The sequence below is a fragment of the Myxine glutinosa genome, chromosome 6 (genome assembly GCF_964187855.1).
Source record: "Myxine glutinosa chromosome 6, kmMyxGlut1.1, whole genome shotgun sequence".
Classification (NCBI taxonomy): domain Eukaryota; kingdom Metazoa; phylum Chordata; class Myxini; order Myxiniformes; family Myxinidae; genus Myxine; species Myxine glutinosa.
Genome location: NC_136266.1, coordinates 142,710,921 through 142,732,889, shown reverse-complemented (window position 1 = coordinate 142,732,889; position 21,969 = coordinate 142,710,921). Strand labels below are relative to the sequence as shown.

General features: G+C 43.3%; 1 protein-coding gene across 1 annotated transcript in view; it reads left to right on the top strand.

Annotated features, from left to right (window-relative positions):
- LOC137417949 (uncharacterized) overlaps window positions 1–21,969 on the top strand; it is a 78,490-nt gene that overhangs the window by 20,296 nt on the left and 36,225 nt on the right. The window contains exons 3-4 of the mRNA XM_068103896.2: window positions 2,080–2,339; window positions 8,061–8,131. Coding sequence (XP_067959997.2) covers window positions 2,080–2,339; window positions 8,061–8,131 — 331 coding nt within the window. The remainder of the gene's footprint in view (window positions 1–2,079; window positions 2,340–8,060; window positions 8,132–21,969) is intronic.

The following is a 21,969-nucleotide window of genomic DNA, read 5'->3' as shown; positions in this document are numbered from 1 at the left end:
ACGATCATTCATTCATTTTTTTCTCTTTAGTCCTTTTGTTCAGTGTATCTGTCCACTGTACTGTGAGCCAGAGACCCCCCTGGTGCTGACATTTAGGATACTGAACATATAACCACAACCCAGAAAGTTATACAGGTAGGGCGTATCTTGTTACCTTACTTTTAGTATTAATATATCACCTCTTTTCAATGGCATGGGTTATTTTATCCACTTAATGTATTTTTATCATCAAATTTTTGTTTTCCACAGATTTACTTTTCAAAACCAAGACTATGAAATTGTCAAATTGAGAGTTTGATATCATGGTGCTCTTACATCTGCTGGCCTCTTTCATGAGGATAGGGCAAGAGTTTGAGGTCTAAAGGTCAACATAGCCAGATTTCTAAAATCGTCAATTTTCATCTAAATGACTTGAAATTTGAAGAGTGTTTGTATATTTGTTCATTGAATTCAACCACCAATTTATTTTTTAAGGTCAAATATGTTTCATGGATTTCACAAGTATTGTGCTATGCACGACATCTTTCTCGTTGTGATGAAAATTTACAATTTTCATCATATGTCGTTCTGTTTCGTTTGGTTATTTGTTTGTCTGTGAGGACGATAAATCGCGAACGCTTTCAGCTATCTTTGTCAAAGTTTACCAGATGATTCCGAAGGACAAAAGTGGGGATGCCAATGTTTTTTGACGATATAGGTCAAAGGTCAAGGTTCTCTCGTTTGTGCAGGTGATAACTCAGCCATCCTTTGAGCTAGGAAGCTGAAATTGGGCACAATAGTGAACACTTACTTTGGCAAAAAGGTATTTTTATTTTTTAATTAATCAATTAAATGATTAATTACTTAAATATTATCGATTTATTTTCTTTCTCATCTGGGCAATATCTGTGGCACTTTTTGAGTTCGGAAGCTGATATTCAGACACGACAGTGAACAAGTGATTTGGCTATAAAGGGTATTTTTGATTTTTCGATTAATCAATTAATCGATTAATTATTTAATTTTTCGATTAATTACTTAATTTTCAAAAAGTTATAGATTTGGATGAAACAGTGGTGAGTTTGATAATTGTTAGGGTTGTTATTGTTACTATGCCATTAGCGAATTGATTAAGAAATTAATTATTTTACGATTATTATTTATTTATTTTAATTACAATGAATCAATCAATTATTTATTTTCTTTGTTGTCTGGGAAACAATATCTCAGGCACATATTGAGTTAGGAAGCTGATATTTGGACATGACAATGACCAAATGATTTGGCTATAAAGGTTATTTTTGATTTATTGATCAATCAATTAATCGATTGGTTATTTCATTTTCCGATTAATTAATTGATTAATTAATTTTCAAAAAGTTACAGATTCAGATGAAACAGTGGTGGTCTGGGTATTCTATTAGTAATTGATTAAGAAATTAATTATTTTATAATCATTATTAATTTATTGTAATTACACAATTAATTCATCAATCGATGATTGTTTCTCTCGATTTTCATCACACCTGACAGGCTATACCACCTGACACCTTCTTGTTTGTTGGTCTGTTTGTCTGTCTGTTTGTGAAAAGGATATCTCAAAAAGGTATGGATGGATTCAGACAAAACTTGTTGGACAGGTTGTGCGTGTATGAGGTAGAATGGATTCGATATTGGTGAAGATCTGGATCCGGACACAATAAAAATTTTTAATACTATAAGTGTTTCTTCACCATTGAGAGATGGGGCCAAAAACGATATATAGCACGGTATTTCAAAAAATGTGGACGAATTGTGACAAAACTTGGTGGACTAGTTACTTTGGTGAAAAGACCAAGCTGATTAGACTTTGGTTCAGGTCTGAATCCAGATCCGGCCTATCAGTGGGGTACACAATGAAAACTGTTCAACCTTGCGGAGGTATGCTCTCTACCAAGTGACGTTCTAGTTTTGGATATAGAGGTGAAACTCATAACAGTTCGATTTCAAAATATTTAAAGTACAGCCATTTCTAATTCCTGTACAGTTAAAAACTGGCTTGAATAATAATTCATGGTTTCCTCTTATATCATCACACCACAACCCCCACTCTCTTTCTAGGATCTACTCGTTCCACCCTCAACACCTCGTGCTCCAGGTCTTGCACTGTTTGGCCTACGCTGGGCTAGTGCTGGGCTTATTCGAGCTCTAGCTGAGGCCGTGGCTTGGGGGGCTGCACCATTGCTCTATGCTGTAGAAGATGTTGGAGGGGTTGGGGGTGTTGGTGGAGATGTTATTGATGTTACGGAGGGGCTGGCGTCCCTGGGTCACATCAGAATCATCCGGCCACAGGACGCTGACATTGTTCTGAATGATCAAAGGTGCTTTAACAATAACACTCGGTCTTTTAATATACATTCCATGTTTTGTCTTTTTTAAATTCATTTTCAATGAGGCTCGCTCATTTGCATTTACTATCAAATATGTGTGTACACTGTAAATGAGATATGGATGAAGTATTAGGAGATAGGGATGAGGAACAGATATTATAAAGTATACCTCACTGTATAACTATTGTGGAAAAATACTCACACGTAGGTTTCCACCCCCATTTTATTCATCCCTTTACCACATTGCCTTGTCTATAGATTTGTGCCTTGCCAGAAGTACAAGGCTCTCATCTAATTTCGACAATACATTGATTATTTTCATTCATTTGATGCCATCGTTTAATCTGCATGCTACACAGATCCATTTGTACAGCTGCGCATTACACCCTCGTAACTTTCAATAACAGTTTGACCCTTCACTGCGAACAACCATCAGGGTAATGTGATGCTGACCCCTTGAGAACTCCTAAAATTGGCCCCTGAGTGCGCATGCCAAGTTTGGTTGAGATCAACCAAAAAGCGTAAGAGGAGTTGGCGAACATGTGAGCAAACACACAGACAACTTACCCTTTATCGCATATAGATCTATTTTGGTAATGTTTTTTTATGGGAGAATTTTTGACACTTACATCTCTCCTGCCATTATAAAACAGCAATGGGAAGATAGAAAGGGGCTTAGACAAGAGCCACGTAGACGGCGTGAGAATGGTGATCTGTTTATCCGTCAAAGCAAGGAGACATCCAAGAGGAGATATCCATGATGCAAAAAGGAAAAAGCAATCACTGCTAGCCAAGTAGGAGCATGGCAGACTCCAGCCAAGTAGAAAGCAGAAGGAAATAGAAGACAAGTCCAGTGAAGGAAATTTACTAGAAACAATTGATATGTACATACTACCTGTGGAGCTTGATAGCATGCCGGATCGTGAAGGAGATGGTGAAGTTGCATTAGTTAGCTGGACTGCCATGAGCAATAGGAACCGGAGATGCCAATGAATGACTAAATGAAGGTCATGGAAGTAGAAAAGGCATTAAAAGTTGCAGCAAACGAAGCAGATAAACTGAAAGTGCTCGTACAATACACAAACCATTGGCAGCCATTATCGGAGCAGACGGCTATGACGTCATCACTAGCATTGAATCGGACAACAATAGCAGCGGAGTAACAATTTATGTTCAAACTTAAATGGAGGAGTCTCAAGTGATGATTGAATAAATCTTGGAGGAATCACAATGGCACCTCCTTAAGTTTACCTCGGAAGGACAGGTTGCTTATTGGATGGTTGTATAGAAGCCCGTCGAGCGGTGTTGAAAACGCAATAGCACTGAATGAGCTACTAGAAACAGAATGTGCAGGAAATAAGACAAAATTGCTTGTCATAGGAGACATACATTTCCCAGGAATAGATTGGCTCAATGTGCATACCAGCACAGCACCGCACCATCCAGCATACTTATTTTGGACACCTTGCATGGTGTTGGCTTAGCGGTTAGGGTGCCGGCTTGGGATCCTAGGATCCTGGGTTCGAATCCCGGTCGATCGCTAAATTAACACCAGGGGGGTTGACTCAGCCTGTCATCCTTCCGAGGTCGGCAAATTGAGTACCAGTTTGCTGGGATGAATGATCCCGGTGTGTACCTCGGCTTAGAATAGGTACACCATATCCCTGCGCATCGTAAGAGGCGACTAAGGGTTGGCGTCAGGAAGGGCATCCGGCCATAAAAACATTGCCTCAAACAGGGAACCATGATTGTCATGGGGCCCGCAAGGCTAACCCCCGCTCTAGCGGGGAACATGGCCTTAAAACGATCATTCATTCATTCATTCTTGCATGGATTGTTTCTGCACCCACATGTTACCCAGCCAACGCGATACTGCACTGGACAGAATCCAAGCACTCTTGATCTGGTCATTACTCATTATCACAATGATCAGGGATTCATAAGCTCAATTAGATTCGAACCGCCATTAGGATGCAGCAGAAAAAAAAACAAAAAAAACAACAACCAGCCATCATTGTTTGAAGGGACAGCTCAACTTATTTATGGAGTTTAAGGAGGAGGAGAAGGCAACTAGAGTTACCTAACGTCGAGGAAACTATGAGGAAATAAATAATAGGCTAAATTATGTTAATTACCCCATGTGCACCAAAGCAAAAAGCGGGGTTAAGCAATCGGGCACATCAGTGTCTTAATTTTTCCCCTTATAAAATGATTTATCTCGGCAACCAATGGTCCGATTGACACAAAAGTTTCACCATAGTATGCGTCTACTCAGTTAGAATTATTAATTGATAATTATGACGACATAAGTCAAGTGAAACAGGCGCCATCTTGGAAAACCGAAACACTTTAGACCTCTACATCTCCGAAACCGCTCCATGGAAAAAAATTGAAACTTGAGTGTGATCTACGCAAAAATTATATTGGAGAATGTAAATTTATGACGTCAAAGGTCATATGGTTCGGCAGCCATATTGAATTGAGCATAAAAGCTTTTAAAACCTTTTCCACTGGCTGACCGGATCGATGCAAAACTTCATGCACGTGATCTAATGGACTTGGAGAATATAGGGTGTAACTTTTAACCTCATAGGTCACATGGTCTGGCAACCATATTTTAAAAAGACTAAACCTTTAACAATCAACTCCTCCAGAACAGCTTGACAGATCTCGTGGAAACTTCACACACATGTTCCACAAACCTTGTGGACACCAAGGTCTTCAATAAAATAAATCATAGGTCATAAGGCCTGGCAGCCATATTAGATAGAATGAAAGTCGTTTCGAAAATATTTCTCTTGAACCGTTTCATCGATCGACATGAAACTTCACAATTATGATATAGTCGTCAAAGGGAATACTTGTTTAAACTTTCAATGTGATCGGTTGCATGGTCTGGCAGCTAAAAAAAAATTGATTGTTTGAAGAAAATCTTTGAAAGTCTTCTCTGAAACTGCTTAACAGATCAATGCAAAACTTGAACTAATTGATGAACAACCAATGGTAAATATTGTTTGATAAAAGTGCGGTCATCAGTCACATGGTCTGGCAGCCATATTGGATCAAAGAAAAAAACCTTAAAAAACAGAGGAATTGGCTCACTCCAAGTCCTTCTCAAGACTGCATGGGGTAAGTTTTCTTTGAATACCATCTAGTTTGGAGGAGAAATTGATGAGCAAAAGCTACTCACAAGCATGGACAGACTCTGTTGTGGAATTCCAGCAATGTATTGATTGGTTCGTTTCAAAGAGAATACCCAGCAAGGTTCAACGGAGAAACACCTATGAAACAAAAGAGGTGCGGCAAATGTCAAAGAGAAAAAACCTACTTTGAAGTAAGTACGTGCAGAGTAGGAATGGAATTGACCACAGGTGCTATGCTCGGCAGAGAACGTTGTTGAGGAAAACTACCTGAAGGGTGACTGAGAAGTTTGAGCAGGAACTGGTAAATACCTGAGTGACAATCTGAAAGGTTTGCGACATTATACCAAGACTAGGTGAGGAGAAGAGTGCCAAGCCTTAACAAAGAGGACAGATCAACCGCAGACACTGATTATGACAAAGCTGAAGCACTGAATGATTACTTCAGTAATGTATTTTCAGTGGAGGACGTCAATAATATACCTACAATAACAAGGTAGAATGAGGACATTACCATTAGCATGGAAAAGGGCAAACGTAATGGCATTCTTCAAGAAGGGTAGCAGGAAGGAACATGTAAAGTATAGGCCAGTAAGTCTCACGTCAGTTACTGGAAAAGTCATGGAGGGCTTTGGATGTGATGCAGTGATCAAGCGCTTGCTTACGCACAACCTGCTAACAAAATGCCAGCATGGTTTATACAAAGTATATCCTGTGTCACTCAGCTGCTCTGGGTTGTCGAGGAATGGAACAAGCAGCTTGACAAAGGGAAACCAGTATATATGCTGTACTTGGACTTTAGAAAGGCCTTTGACAGCATTACACATGCAAGGTTTATGGAAGAATTAGCTTTCTATGGATTCTGCCATCCTCGATAAAGGCCTTCCCGAACAACAGAGATCAATGCATGATAGTGAACAGGGTGATTTTTATAAATGACCTTCTAAATGTGGTGGATGAAAAGGTTCAGCTTTTCATAGATATCGCAGTATGCACCTCAGACCAGAATGATGCTCCCCAAGTGGATTTGAATAATCTTCTAGCCTGGTCGGAGAGATGGCAGTTACCCTTCAATGCAAATAAGTGCAAGGTGCTGCTCATCAGTTGGGGAAATATAGATGTTGTATATTTGATGAAGGGACGGGAGTTTCAAAGCACCATTGCTGAAAAGGATCCGAGTGTCATCATCCGCAGCGAACTGAAGCTCCACCAGCAGGTCACTGCTGTCGGAAACAAAGCCGACCAAATCCTCGGCATGCTGAGGAGGACATTTTCCCACCTTAACAAGAGGACTATGCCACTGCTTTTTAAGACAGATTTCAGGCCATGCCTAGAGTACGACAATGTCCTGCAGCACTTGAGTTATAAAGGGGATGTTAAAAAGGTTAAAAGAGTCCAGAGGAGACCAATAAGGCTAATCCCAGAACAATGTAGACTTCACTACCATGAAATACTGAAGGAGCTAAACCTGTACTCGCTCTACTACAGCAGACAACGGGGTCAAATGTTGTAACAACCCTGCATTGATTGGTGAATGTGTGACCAGAGCAGTCCTTCTGTCTAGCTGAATACACGTCAACGAGAGGACACCTCTTGGAGCTATTCAAGGAAAGGAGCCATCTTGAAGTTAGGAGAAAGTTATTTGGCAATCAAGTGGTTGAGGACTTGGAATAGTCTCCTATGACGTTTTGTTGAAACTAGTAGCATGGATAAATTTAATATTGTTCATCAGATATATACTGGTTCGGAGAAAGGTTCCGTCATCCCAAGCCCTCACGCATGCACACCCAATATAGAACCGTTTTATAGATGTAAAGACCGGGATCCTGCAGGATGTAACCTACATCCTGCACCTTTATGATGATGAGTTGTTAATGTGTACCCATCCAAATCAACCGAGTAGATTGTTCGGTCAATTTGAAACGGATGTTTAAGAGTCGACCACAAAGTGGAGGCTGGCACTAACTGAAGACAAAACCTAGCAATGCAAGCACGTTCCCCTCTTCCTGTTGGTCACGAATAAGCCATCCAGGTTTTTATCGACAAGAGCAATTGGTCATTCAAAGACAAGCTCTGGTGTCTCTAGAAGCTTGCGAGGTAAATTCAAATTTTTAATACCGGTTCCTGCAGCCAGATAATAACCCACAATCTCTGGGATGCCAAGCCGTTATCCATCCCCACTATGACACAGCCAGCCTGTTGTTGGCTTAACAGTTTAGGTGGCTGGCTTAAGATCTTAGTGGCTTGAGTTTGAGCCCCAATCATGCCGTGACATAACACCAGGTGGGTTGACTCAGCCTGCCATCCTTCCGAGGTTGGCAAAATGAGTACCAGCTTACTGGGGGTAATAAGCCATTCAAGTATCCTGCGACGGAGTGGCGACCCATCCAGGATTGTAGTCCTCAGCCAATGAAACTGTCTCGGCAGCTCCATGTCCCTCACGGTATGAAAGGAATGGTTATTATATTTACTATGACAAGGCACCCATTTAATTTATCCCTCTGTTCACTTAGTGACACATCAATGGATGAAGTGACAGTAATTTGTAGTTTCATCTGTTTGTGGCGAGCAGGGTAAGCGGGGTGCTGGTGTGTTCACCCGCAACAGAAGCCAGCACCATTGTTTTGGCTGCACTGCGAGCCGGTGAGCTCACTAAGAAAGTTTAGTTTTAGTTTGAAAATGAGAGTTTAGTAGTTAACTGAGTGTCAGGTAGTGAAATGTAGCATTCGTTTTATATTGCTGTAAGTTCAAAAATGAAAGAAACTTAAAGCAAGGTTCTTCCCAGGCATGAGAGGATGGCATTGGTGAGGGGTGGGTCACAATAAATGTAAAAGGATGTGTTAAGAGTGGGTATTGTGCTATGTAGGCCATGATGGATCATTTTGACAAATTTATTTATTTATCTGTAGTCAACTTGCTTTACCCCGCAGCAATTTTATGCTGTCTCTCCACAATGCACAACTTTCGAAATGACGTATGAATGCTAACGAGGCCTTCTGCGCATGCACTGTGTGTGTTTTCAGTGACTCGGGTCTGCTCGCCAGGCACGTTTTACCTGCCAATGCTAAGGGTACATCTGTAATTCTAATCGTCTTTTTAAACATAATTTTCAGCATTTAGATGAAAGAGTGGCAATCTCAAAATGGTTAACCATAATTGTTCTGTTCCTAAATGCAAATCGGACTCTTGGAAATGCAGAAAATACGAGAAATATCCGTAGATGAGAGGTGTCAAGTTTCTATCACTTCCTGTTAGTACATTGGAGCAGCAGCAGTGGCTACAACACACACACACACACACACACACACACACACACACACACACACACACACACACACACACACACACACACCCTGATGATTCTCCTTTTATCATATCTGCAAAAATCTAGTATAACTTATCTTGCGGTCCCAGAATTAAACCCCCAAAAAAGAAGGTTTAAGCACAATGCACTCGAGAGAGGTACTGACTTGCACTGATATGTTTCTCTTCTGAGAAGTTATTGTTGTTTTGTGATTTTATTTACTACTAGTGGGGTATGCTTACACAGTGTGTAAGCAAAACAAACCATGCTTTGTATAAAAAACCACCTTTAGAGGCCATTTTTCCCCGCAAGCGGGGGTTGGCCTTTTTCGGGAACTGTGGTTGTTGTTGTTTTTCGATCCCCTTTTTGAAGCAATGTTTTACGGCCGGATGCCCTTCCTGACGCCAACCCTTTTTGCCACCTTTTAACGACAAGCAGGGAATTACCAGTGAACTGGTACTCAATTTGCCGACCTCGGAAGGTATGACAGGCTGAGTCAACCCCCCTGGCGTTAGTTCAGTGATTGACCGGGATTCGAACCCAGGATCCTAGGATCCTAAGCCGGCACCCTAGCCGCTAGCCCAACACCAGGGACATGCTTTGTATGAAGGTACATAATAAATAGAAGCTTTATGATTAGAGGCAAGCATCACTGACCTGCTGCTAGGCATCAATTTAAGTTATTTATTTATTTTACGGACACGTTCATGTTTTTTACGTAGATTTTCATTGGGAGTTTTATTTCCCAGTTTACATTTACAGAAATTACAATTTTCAAATGCTGGATATCATTTGAGGTTTTTTGTTTCATTATGGATGCCTTTATGTTTTTTTAATGTAAATTTTCATTTATGGACGCTTTCCGACGGTTCTGTAATTTTTTCCCGGTGTACCGGCTTCAATTTCCGTCAGCACGCCAAATTTTCAGCTTTTTACGACACCCGGAAGGGGCCGAACATTAATATCAGTCAGTCAGTCGGTGGTTAGAAGGAGCTTTATATGTTAGATTTAATAATTTTTTTAGAAGTGAACTAACTTTCTCAATGCATGTTCCCAGTATATGTAGAAATAGCAAATTTCTTTAATTCTGCTCATTCTCATATTACGACTTGCAGTTTTAGTTTAGAACGCATTATTATAATTTATTGTTTTCGGTATTAATGTTTCATTTTACTTTAAATGACTTCTGACTTCAAGATCAAAAACTGCTTCACCCATTTTTCTCAAAATTTGCATACGTTGTGCTCGGGATACCCATAGGCAGGTCATCGGTACTAACCAAATTTGGCCCTCCCTTCCCTCCCCTCCCCAGGATGGGGAGATGATGCCTAAGTTAGGGTGTATATTAATATTTAAGTAGCTTTGTTGGTATCTTTTTAAAACGACCACTTTTTGGTCTACAGTCATTTACTCTGGCTTCTGACTTTAACTTTCTATCCCTGGTTAGTGTCAGCTGTTTCTGCTCCTTGGTCATGGCTGCTGTTGATCTGAATAGAGATCACCTGACCTGTGAAAGTCACCTCTCCCTCTGAATTGGAGTCTCTTGAGGTCTTTGTGCTGCTCACTCTTTAGATGTGCTTCTTGTCTCTGCTCGGCGCGTGAGTATTGTGATCAACACGTCCTTGTTTGTCAGTAGAAAAAATTCGACGATATGAGCAGCTAGAATCGCCAAATATGTCATACAGCTTCATATGGTACACACAGACGTGATAATCGCAATACTCGGTGTGAGTAAATATATTCCGATACTAAATTTCATTTTATATTTTTCTTTATGACCTCAAAGTTTAAATTATCCGAGACATTCACAATATGAATCTCTGTACCAAATTTGGTGATTCTAGCTTCCCTCATTGTCTAGTTCTTCTGCCGACAAACACACAGACGGAATCATTGCAATACTCACGCACCCGACCTACAGTCGCTGTGTGAGTAACGAGGTAGGACGGACACTAAGCAGTGGGAAACCAGAGATTCCTCTACCTTGCTCATATCTGACTTAATTACTCACCAGCACTCAGAACTATATAGAAGAACAGCCTTGGCATTGCTGTTATAAAGTCTTATCTTTGTCTTCAGGCAGTACTGCTTCATCTTCCAGATAGAATGGAGTAAAGCAAATGCATGACAAGCTTTGCTGAGTCTTGCCTCGATGTCTTTCTTGGCTCCATTGTCTTTGCTGACTAGACTGCCGAGGTATGTAAACTCATCTACAGTCTCTCGGGCTTCTCCATTTACAGTAATGGATGCAGGAGGTACGGTGTTGATGCTGATCACCTTGGTCTTGGTGGTATTGACATTAAGATCTGTCCTTCTGGTAAAGCTAGCTGGCCTGTCAGTTTGTCCTTGCAAATGCGTCTCCCTTGATGACAAAACAGCGAAATCGTCAGCAAAATCCAGACCTTCAAGTTGGGTGGAAACGGTCCACTGGATGCTTCTAGGTCTATCTGATGTGGTGTTCCTCATGATACAGTCGATAGTAATCAGAAAGTGGATAGGTGATATAATACAACCTTGGCGAACTCCATACTCTACCGGGAACCACCGTGATAAGGAAGTGTTCAGGATGACACTGCATTCAAAGTGTTCATAGAATTTGCTGATTAGAGTGATCATCTTCTGCGGAATTCCAGAAGATCTCAGTATCTTCCACAGACTCGCTCTATGTACATTATCGAATGCGTTCTTGAAGTCAATGAAGTTGATATAAAGAGGTGTAGTCCATAAGTCCATAAGTCATTTGCAATGAAATTTGGCGCTTTAAGATAATCTGGGTAATTGGGTTTAAGTGTGTACCCTGTAAATAAAGTTATGAACATTGTGGTTTGATTCCTCTTTCCCTTGGATTTAGTTAAACGGCCCGTTTACTCTAACTGCATGGAATCCGGGCCCGCAACTGGATTCATGACTTGGGGTGTGGTTACTTTATTTTGGGCGTGGTCATCCGAACGCAACTGGTGGGTATTCTCGACCCCAAGGACGTGACAATACGATGTTTATCGAACCCCCTTCACCTTCTCTCACTTCCTCTTCCCCCCTTTAAACAATTCACTCCTGCATTCTCATCTAAATCTCTTCATTTTCTAAATTTTATTCTTCATAATATACTTCCATAATCTTACTATAATTCACCAAATGTCCTTCCGTCTGTCTGTCTTTCCGTCCGTCCGTTCCTAGGTACCGCAAAAACGGCTGAACCGATCGCAACGAAATTTTGGGTGCGTAATCCTGGGACCCCCTGGAGTAAAATAGGCTATGTTGTTTTTCCAGTTTTTCAGCTTTGGTCTCCAGCATTTTCAGGTTTGGAGTCCCACCTAACGTTATTGTCCTGGGTACCACAACAACGGCTGCACCAATCTCAACGATACACCTCCATGCCCGTGGGATTCCCACGGGTGACCCCACTAGTTTTAATAATTCTCCTTCCTGCTCTCTACCAAGCATATGTAATAAATTGTGTCTCACCTGAAGAAGAAAACTTCAATTAATATATGAGTTCCCTTACAAGCAGAGATGCCGGGAGCAGTGAGGGAGAATATTGCGGCGTCGGGGTGAAGGGATAGGGAATAACCCCTCCTGTCTTTTTGACTTCCGGTCCCTCGGGCGACAAGGCTTGCTTCGATCTCTCCACGGCATCGAAGTTTGAGTGTTTTCCCATTCGTGTCTTTGTCGGGTTTCCGCTGGTTGTTTTGTTGTGTGTGTGTTGTTGTGTGTTTCTGTTTAGTTTTGGTTTTGTGGTTATTGCGGATTTGTGTGTGATTGGTCGTTTTTTATTCGTGCGTCGTGCGCGGCCAAGTCTTTCCGGGCTCCCTTCCCCCCGTCGGTGTTTTGTGAGTGTAAGTTCTTTCCTTCATAGTATTTGCTTGTTTCTTTGATTTTCTTTTCTCCCCCCTGCCTCTCGCGGGCATCTTACCCCTTTGTCCGGCGTTTTTTTAAAAACAGGACAAACGGATAGACAAATAATTCTATATTGATTCTTTCTCTCCTCCCGGACACGTGCTTGTTCGCCCTCCTCCTCGTCTCGACTTGTGCCCCGTCCCCTGTATCTCGTTTTTCTTCCGCCTCTGCTCCTTCTTTCTCAAATCCATGTTCTCGCTTGGAGACTTTTCCCAGATTGTTTTTCATGGTTATCATGGTTCGTGGTTCTGTTTGGATATTGTTGGAATATGTTTAAACCGCAGCCGTGATTCTGACGCCGCCCTCCCCCCCCCCCCCCCCCCCCCCCAGAATTTCCATGTTTTAAACGTTTCCCAGTGTGTAACCTGGTCAGAATAGGTACACCGTATCCCTGCATGTCGTAAGAGACGACTAAGAGGGTTGGCGTCAGGAAGGGCATCCGGCCATAAAAAACATTGCGTCAAAAAGATAACCATGACAATTACAACTACATATGGGCAGGATGCAGCCCGAAGTGGAGATCGGTTTCTGAGGTTTGGGACATGGAATGTAGGGACAATGACAGGGAGATCAGGAGAAGTGGTGGATGTATTGGTCAGAAGAAGAGTGGACATATGTTGTGTGCAGGAGACGAGATGGAAGGGAAGTGGTGTGAGAATGGTGAAGGGTAGGCAGGGACAGAAATACAAGTTTGTGTGGCAAGGGTGCCTGGAGGGCATGAATGGTGTTGGTGTCCTGTTTTCTGAGGGGTTTGTAGACAGTGTGGTGAGTGTGACTGGAGTGAGTGATAGGTTGATGATGGTGAAAATGATGATTGGAAAGCTCTTGGTGAACGTCATCTCGGGATATGCTCCGCAGGTTGGTCGCAGCGATGAAGAGAAGGACAAGTTCTGGTGTGCGATAGAGAAGCTGATGGAAAACGTGAAAGATGAGGAAGTTGTTGTGGTGGGAGGAGACCTGAATGGACATGTGGGAAGGAGTATGGATGGTTTTGAGGGAGTTCATGGGGGTTACGGATATGGTGTGATAAATGGAGAAGGTGAAAGGATTTTGGAGTTTGCTGATGGAGCTGATTTGTTGATTTGTAATACTCAGTTCCAGAAAGAGGATAATAAGCTTGTTACATACACGGCAGGTGGGTGGACGACAACCGTTGACTACCTGATGGTGCGTAGGCGAAATAGGGGGCACCTCCGGTACACACAGGTGATCCCGGGGGAGGAGGCTGTTTCACAGCACCACTTGGTTGTCTGCGACATAATGGTGAAAGGTGCGAGGAGAGCTCGGCGGGTGAGGTACCAACTGAGAATGAAGGTGTGGAGGTTGAAAGAGGTGACAGTAAGGGAGGCATTAAAAGAGAGGCTGAGTAGGGTAGAGGATGATGTGGTTGAGCTTGAAAGTGGTTGGATGTCAATGAAAGCTAGTCTGTTGGGAGCCGTTGGTGAGGTATGTGGATGGACAAAAGGACCACCGAGGCACTCGGAAACATGGTGGTGGGATGATGAAGTTGGAAAGAGGATTGACGAGAAGAGGAAGAAGTTCAAGGAGTGGCAGAAGGCGAAGGGTACGGGAGCAGAAACAGCAGAGCATGAAAGTTATAAGGCAGCCAGGAAGGTTGCAAAGAAAGAGGTAGCAAAGGCGCAGGAGGCATGTAGGAAAATGTTCGGAGAACGCTTGGATTCGGAAGAGGGTCAGAAAGCAGTATTCAGGATTGCAAAGCAGATAGCGAAAGAGAGGTGTGATGTGATGGGGGTGAGTTGCTTGAAGGATGAAGTGGGACAAATTGTTGTCGACCCAGATGGAATTAAAGGAAGAGGGAAAATATATATAGAAATGCTGTTGAATACAGAGAATGAATGGGATGGCAACATAGAGAGTAACCCAGTTTTAGGACCGGCAGAGAAGATAACTGAGAAGGAAGTTGAGGAAGCGATAAAAGCAATGAAGAGTAGAAAAGCGGGAGGGCCGACGGGAGTTGTGGGAGATATGTTGAAGGCAGCAGGAAGTTGGGGTGTGAAGAGAATGACAGAGATCTGTAATCTGGTGGTGAAAGAAGGCCGCATTCCAGTGGATTGGGAACTGAGTACCCTCGTCCCTCTATACAAGGGGAAAGGTGACCCTCTGGAGTGTGGCTCGTACCGAGCGATAAAGTTATTGGAGCATGGAATGAAGGTATTGGAAAGGGTGTTCGAGAGGTGGATAAGGAAGAAAGTGAAGATCGACGAAATGCAGTTTGGATTTATGCCAGGAAGAGGAACGACAGACGCACTTTTCATTGTGAGGTAGTTGCAGGAGAAGTACATGGAGAAGAGGAAGAAGTTGTTTTTTGGGTTTGTTGATCTGGAGAAAGCATTCGATAGGGTTCCATGCAAAGTATTGACATGGGCATTGAGGAAGTTAGGAGTGGAGGAATGGTTGATCAGAGTAGTGATGGCAATGGACAAAAGAGCGCGCACAGCTGTAAGGACGAAGGCCGGGAACAGTGGTGAGTTTGAGGTGAAGGTGGGAGTGCATCAGGGGTCCGTACTAAGTCCACTACTATTTGTAGCTGTGATGGAGGTGCTGGCTCAGAACGTAAAGGAGGGTTTACCATGGGAGTTGTTGTATGCAGATGATCTGGTGTTGATTGCGGAAAGTATGGACGGACTGAAGGAAAAGATGAACAAGTGGAAGGAATGTATGGAGACAAAAGGTCTGAAGGTGAATATCGGAAAGACGAAGGTGATGGCAAGTGGTAAAGCATGTGGTGAGGTGGAAAGAACTGGGAAGTGGCCGTGTGCTGTGTGCAGGAAGGGTGTCGGAGTGAACTCCATTCAATGTACAATGTGCGCTGAGTGGGTTCATCAAAAATGTAGTGGTCTGAGAGGGTCATTTACCAGTGTGGCAGCTTTTTTTTTTTTTGTCTACAAGATCGAGGCTCGTGAAAGAGCGAACATTAATCACACAGAAAGACAAACCGACACATAAAACATATAACATCGGGAGCGGTAGACAAGATGGGGAGAGAGGGGGAAGGACACAAACACAACATTTGAGAGCAGGGACCGAGAGACATGGAGACCTCGAGAGATCTGAGAGAGGGCGAGGGCTTTGGGGGGGGGGGGGGCATGAGAAGGGGGCGGTGGGAGAGGTATAAAACATATGGACACTGCCAGGACTTCCAGGAAAGAAGTTGGAATTTCAAACAAGTAGTAAGGGCATTTTATGAGATATTTCACAAATCTGTTAACTAAATTGTTACCAAAAAATTTCTTCACCAATATGTTTGTAAAGGTGTGTAATAACATGTGTTAAAATGTTGAAGTTCAACTCCCGTGGGAAACCCAGAAAAAAAGCTGTTGAATTCGGGTACCGAAAAATTATTTTCGAGAATTTTTATTTTTTTAAATCGGCCCTTAAGTAACTTATGAGGGGTCAAATAAGGGTTTTTCATGATTCTGAGTTGATTGTTAACATTTCTATTTTCACTTTTACATTTACACACAAAGTAGCTTTTATTTCACATACATATATAATACTCAAGAGTTATTTCTCATTCACAATGTCAGAAGTTTCAACAGTCATTGTCTATGTCTTCTTCAGACTCAACAACATCATGACTGCGGTTTCTGCATGTAATGCCATTACAGACTCCACAGGCCAAGATGCACGTGACCCCAACCTTGGAATGACGGGTAGATTTGCCTGCTTTATTATATTCACAGCCTTCAGCCAAATCGGAAGATCAAAGGTCACTATAGCGACCCCAGCGCACCGTATGCACTCTTTCAGAGTGGTGAAGATGGTGTTGAGGTCATTAGGGTCTCCTTCAATAACTGGGAGGAACTCGATCTGTGTGCTCTGCTTTGCATCATTAGCATGGATTCTCTTCATCCAGCCATTCCAGTTGGAGTGTGGGAACTCAGGATCGTTGGCTTTGATCACCCACCCCGCTGCCCAGAGTGTGTCACCTGGAGTGAGGAGTGGCTGATCATGAGCCAGGGAGGAGGAAAGCTCAGCGAGGGGGAGAAACATGATCGCGTTCGTTCCTATCTGTTTCCTGTTCGTAAATGGCATAATCTTTACTTCAGTTCCTCTCAGGATCTTAGCTTTGTCGAGTGCCTTCAACTTCACCCGGGGGAAAGCTGCTGTTGTCTGTGGATCTGGCAAAGGTGGTGCCGGAGAGGTGACTTCGATCCAACCCATTGAGTGAAAGGGAGTGTTTCCGTGAATAGAGACAATGTTTAAATCTATATTGTCTCCAACAAACTGAGTGACTGCATTGTTTGTTTCCCCAACCTCCATAAAGACCACCTGATCATTACTTGACAATTCACTTTCACTGGCTGGCACTTTGGCTGTCATCACTGATTGATCCTCAAGCGCAGCATCAACCGCAACCTCATCATTGATCTGTTCATCGGTTTCCTCCACAATGGTGTCAAGAGTGCCAGAAGTATCTGGAACATCATCTCCACTCCTACTATTAAGGAAGCAGTATTTGTAGTTTTGTGTCTCCGTGTAAGACTCAGTGTATCCCAGCCGGTGGAACTTGTTGAGCATCCATTTTGACCCAAATCTATGATCAAGTTGTATGGCAAGCCCCATTTGGTGTGGCAATACTCCAGACCGAGGTCGACAGGCCTTAATAAAATTCTGCCCCCAAACGGCAACTCTTTCGTCTGTCTTGACAATCGGTCTCAAGAACATCTGAAGGCTTGCAGGAACAAGTGTCAGCTGACTATCGATGTCAGTCATACTGTGTGTGGTGGGGTATGACTTTGAACCTAAATCAATCAAGGCAATATCATTGGATATGAACTTGAGTGCCGTCTTTATGATCTGAGTCTTCTCATCTCCATGGTCAAGATTAGCATGATGCGCTCGCAGAATATTGTCGGTGCCATCTTTGAGACAGAGTACATCTGCCCTTCTTTCCTGTGTTGTGAAATACAAGGTGTCTTCGTATTTCTCTAGAAGTTTTATCTTTAGCCAATGCTTTGAATAAGAAAGGCTCTTCTCTGGTGACTGATCAAACTCCTGCAGCTTTTCATGGACTTGGTCCATGTTCATTACCCCATGCTCTAATTCTGAGTCTAACCATTCGCAGAATTCAATAAAAACTGCCTCTCGCTCCTCATCAATACTCCTCTGTCCTCTCTTCCTTTTTCCTTCCTCATCAGTCTTGGACAAACTGTCACCTCTCGCAAACATAAGTTTGCATCGCAAATGGTACAGTGTTTCTTCTGCTACCAAGTCGTTGATCCCTTCCAGGCGTCCAGTGACTTCAGTGCCCCAGTCATCCCCGCGACACCGTGCTGTCTTCAGCAAGCTTGCCTTCAGTGTATCTGCAGTCAAATTATGTGGCACTCTGTATTTCTTTCTAGCTTGTGCTGGATTATTTTTGTAGAGCTGGGCTGGTTGGTTGCAAAGAATGCATACATCCTTATACAGGAGGTCAACTGACTGTGATCTTCTAGAACTGCAGCCAGTTGATGAACTGAACTCACAAGTAGTGCGTCTTCTCTTCAACTTTGATGACTCTTTCTCTGCCTTTGATGCTTGAGCTGACTTCTTGGTGGTTGCAACAAAGTTGTTGTACAGATCATTTTTACACTTCTGGTGGTACCTCAGTTTTCCTTCCTTTTGAGCCTCCTTCATACGTTCCACAACAGTAACATTTTCGACAGTTTCTGCTTGTTTCAATAAAGTTGAGTATCCCTTTGGAGTTGCCTGTATGAGCCTTTCAGCTGGTGTATCCGAGCGTGCACAGATGAAGCAATTGAGCACAGGTGGAGTAACGTCTTCATCCATATTGCTAGACTCCATGTCCTGCAAAGTAGAAAATGAGATATATTTAGAAATTATTTTTCCACAAAGGAGTGTCTGTGGTGAAATATAAATGTTAACAATCAACTCAGAATCATGAAAAACCCTTATTTGACCCCTCATAAGTTACTTAAGGGCCGATTAAAAAAAATAAAAATTCTCGAAAATAATTTTTCGGTACCCGAATTCAACAGCTTTTTTTCTGGGTTTCCCACGGGAGTTGACCTTCAACATTTTAACACATGTTATTACACACCTTTACAAACATATTGGTGAAGAAATTTTTTGGTAACAATTTAGTTAACAGATTTTCATATGTTTCCCTTACTAAAGGTGGATCTGGGGTGAATTAGCGGGGGTAGAAAAGATCAAGGTTTTGGATGGGGGAAGATAAGAGATGGTGGTGAACAGCTGTTTTAAAGACCTGGAGGGAGGAGTGGGATTGAAGGGAGTGAGGGAGTTTGTTCCAGAGGCGGGAGAAAAGAGGAATGAAAGAGTGAAGGTGAGCAGAGAGCCGAGATTTCGGCAGTTTAACCATCAGAGGGTTGCTGGCAGATCTTGTGCGACCTGTAGGAATATTTGGGGGACAGAGCACAGAGAGAGCTGGGGGTGCAAGGCCGGAGAGGAGTCGGTAGAAGACAGAAAGACCACCTACCTGCCTGCGGTGAGTGAGTGAAAGGCCCTCAGAGATAGCTTCATCGCGGGAGATTCCAATAATTCTGAAAGCTTTGGTTTCAACAGCGTGAAGCCGAGCTAGGTGTGAGGCAGGAGCACCGGCCCATAGGGGAGAACAGTATTCCATTGAGCTGCGGATGAAAGCCTTGTATGTGGTGAGGAGCTCAGGTGTGCCGAGGAAGGACTTCGCACGATGGAGGATGCCCAGTCGGTGACTGGCTTTGGAGGCCAGCTTGGAAATGTGGTTTTCCCAAGAAAGATCATGGCAGATAGTGAGACCCAAAAGCTTGAGCGACAGAACTTCTTGGAGAGGATTGTTGAGAAAGTAGATGGGAGGGTTGTCCAGTCGATCTTTTCGGAGAGACATAGTAAGAGTGTGAGATTTGTCAGGATTGAAAGACATGTTCCACTTGTTTGCCCAGTCTGTGATTTTGTCCAAGCTACATTCAAATGTAAGGTGTGCACAGAGGGAGCTGCAGATGGAGGAAATGTTGAGTTGGATCTTGGAGACGGCGTGAAGCTGGAAGGTGTGAAAACATTTTGCTACCTCGGAGACATGCTGAATGGAGAAGGTGGATCAGACTCGGCAACGGTTGCTCGAGTGAGATGTGCATGGAAGACGTTTCGGGAACTGAGTGGCGTGCTGATGAGGAGGGGAGTGTCGCTGAAGCTGAAGGGAAAGGTGTATGCTGCATGTGTGAGAAGTGTTATGATTTATGGGAGCAAGACATGGGTAATGAACGTAGAGCAGCAACGAAGGCTGGAAAGGGTGGAAATGCGAATGGTTCGATGGATGTGCGGAGTATCTTTGAGAGAGAGGAAGACAAATAATGAATTGCGAAAGATGATGGGAATAGAGCATGTGATTGATGCTGTGAAGAGGAACAGGTTGAGATGGTTTGGTCATGTGTTGAGGAAGGATGAAAGTGACTGGTTGAGAAGAGTGATGGAAATTAACGTAGAAGGAAGTAGAGGACGGGGAAGACCGAGAAAGACTTGGCTAAAGATGGTGGAAGAAGAAATGCGGGCAAGGGGGTTAACAAGGAGAGATGCAGAAAATAGGGCAAAATGGAGAAGATTGTCATGAGGACCGCAAGGCTAACCCCTGCTCTAGCAGGGAAAATGGCCTTAAAATGCATGTTATTGTTGTTGTTGTCTTTTGCCAAGAGGGCAAAAGAGGGCAGGAGACCAGCAGGTGCCTTATTACTCCGAACACCCGAAAAGGTCTGACGACATTGCTGAACTAACAGAGAGTGTAAGATGTTTCTAAAATGCACCACATCCTTTGACTGTCAATTATTTTGTTCTCGAAAGTCTTTCGGAGCTGTTAGGCGGCAGATCTCGAAATTTCCTCAAAATAATTAGCCGATTCCAATTTGTGCTGTATTTAGTCAATTTTCACTGCAATAATACACCGCACATATCTTGGCAGCGAATGACGGTACTGGACAAGCCTAAAGGTGAGGGCGAGACTACCGGAAGTGGGGCCCTTTTGTGGTTTGTTTTCAACGTATCCAATCATGTGACTGTTGTCGCGATGGGTGCACTAACCGGAAGTTACGTAGTTCCGTCCTCATCTACAGCTGGCATAGAGTTACGTAGGGTAGCGATAGTGCTTTGCAGTACACGACCACTAATTTGGATGATTGATAATTCTCAGTATCGCAATTAATTAAAATAATCTTACCACACGTGGGCATGATCAACTTTTGGGAGCTTTTGGTGAGCAACAGCGACTGGAGCACTTCCGTTTTAATGGTGAGAGTCTTGATCTGTGTTTAATTTGCATGGCGTGTTTTCGTTCGATTTGAGGCCGAAATTTCTTCTTCAATTTGCAACTTGCTGTTTTTTTTCTTGTTTTTTTTTTCTGTGTACAAGATTGAAGCTCGTGGAAGAGCTAACATTAATCACATAAAAACAAACTGACAAAAAACATGTGATCAAGGGAGCGGGAGACAAGATGGAGAGAGAGAGAGAGAGAGGGAAGCACACAACACAAGTACAACAGCAGAGAATAGAGGCATCGGGAGATCTGTGGGAGGGAGAGGGCTTGGGGGGGGGGGGGAGACATGGGAAGGGGGCGGGGTCGTGTTGGAGAGGTATAAAACACGTGGACACTTCCAGGACTTCAAGGAAAGAAGTCGGTATTTCAAATAAGTGGATCTGGGGTGAATTAAGTGGGGTAGAAAAGATCAAGCTTTTGGATGGGGGAAAATAAGAGATGGTGGTGAACAGCCGTTTTAAAGACCTGGAGGGAGGAGTGGGATTGAAGAGAGTGAGGGAGTTTGTTCCATAGACGGAATAAAAGAGGAATGAAAGAGTGAAGGTGAGGAGAGAGTCTTGATTTTGGCAGTTTCACCATAAGAGGGTTGCTGGCAGATCTTGTGCGTCCTGTAGGAATATTTGGCGGACAGAGCTGGGGGAGCTAGGTGGGAGAGGAGTCGGTAGAAGACAGAAAGACCACCAACCTGCCTGCGGTGAGTGAGTGAAAGGCCCTCAGAGTTAGCATCATCACGGGAGATCCCAATGATTCTGAAAGCTTTGGTTTCAACCGCGTGAAGACGAGCTATGTGTGAGGCAGGAGCACCAGCCCAGAGGGTAGAACAGTATTCCATTGAGCTGCAGATGAAAGCCTTGAATGTGGTGAGGAGCTCAGGTGTGCCAAGGAAGGACTTCGCACGACGGAGGATGCCCAGTCGGCGACTGGCTTTGGAGGTCAGCTTGGAAATGTGGTTTTCCCAAGAAAGATCATGGCAGATGGTGAGACCCAAAAGCTTGAGTGACAGAACTTCTTGGA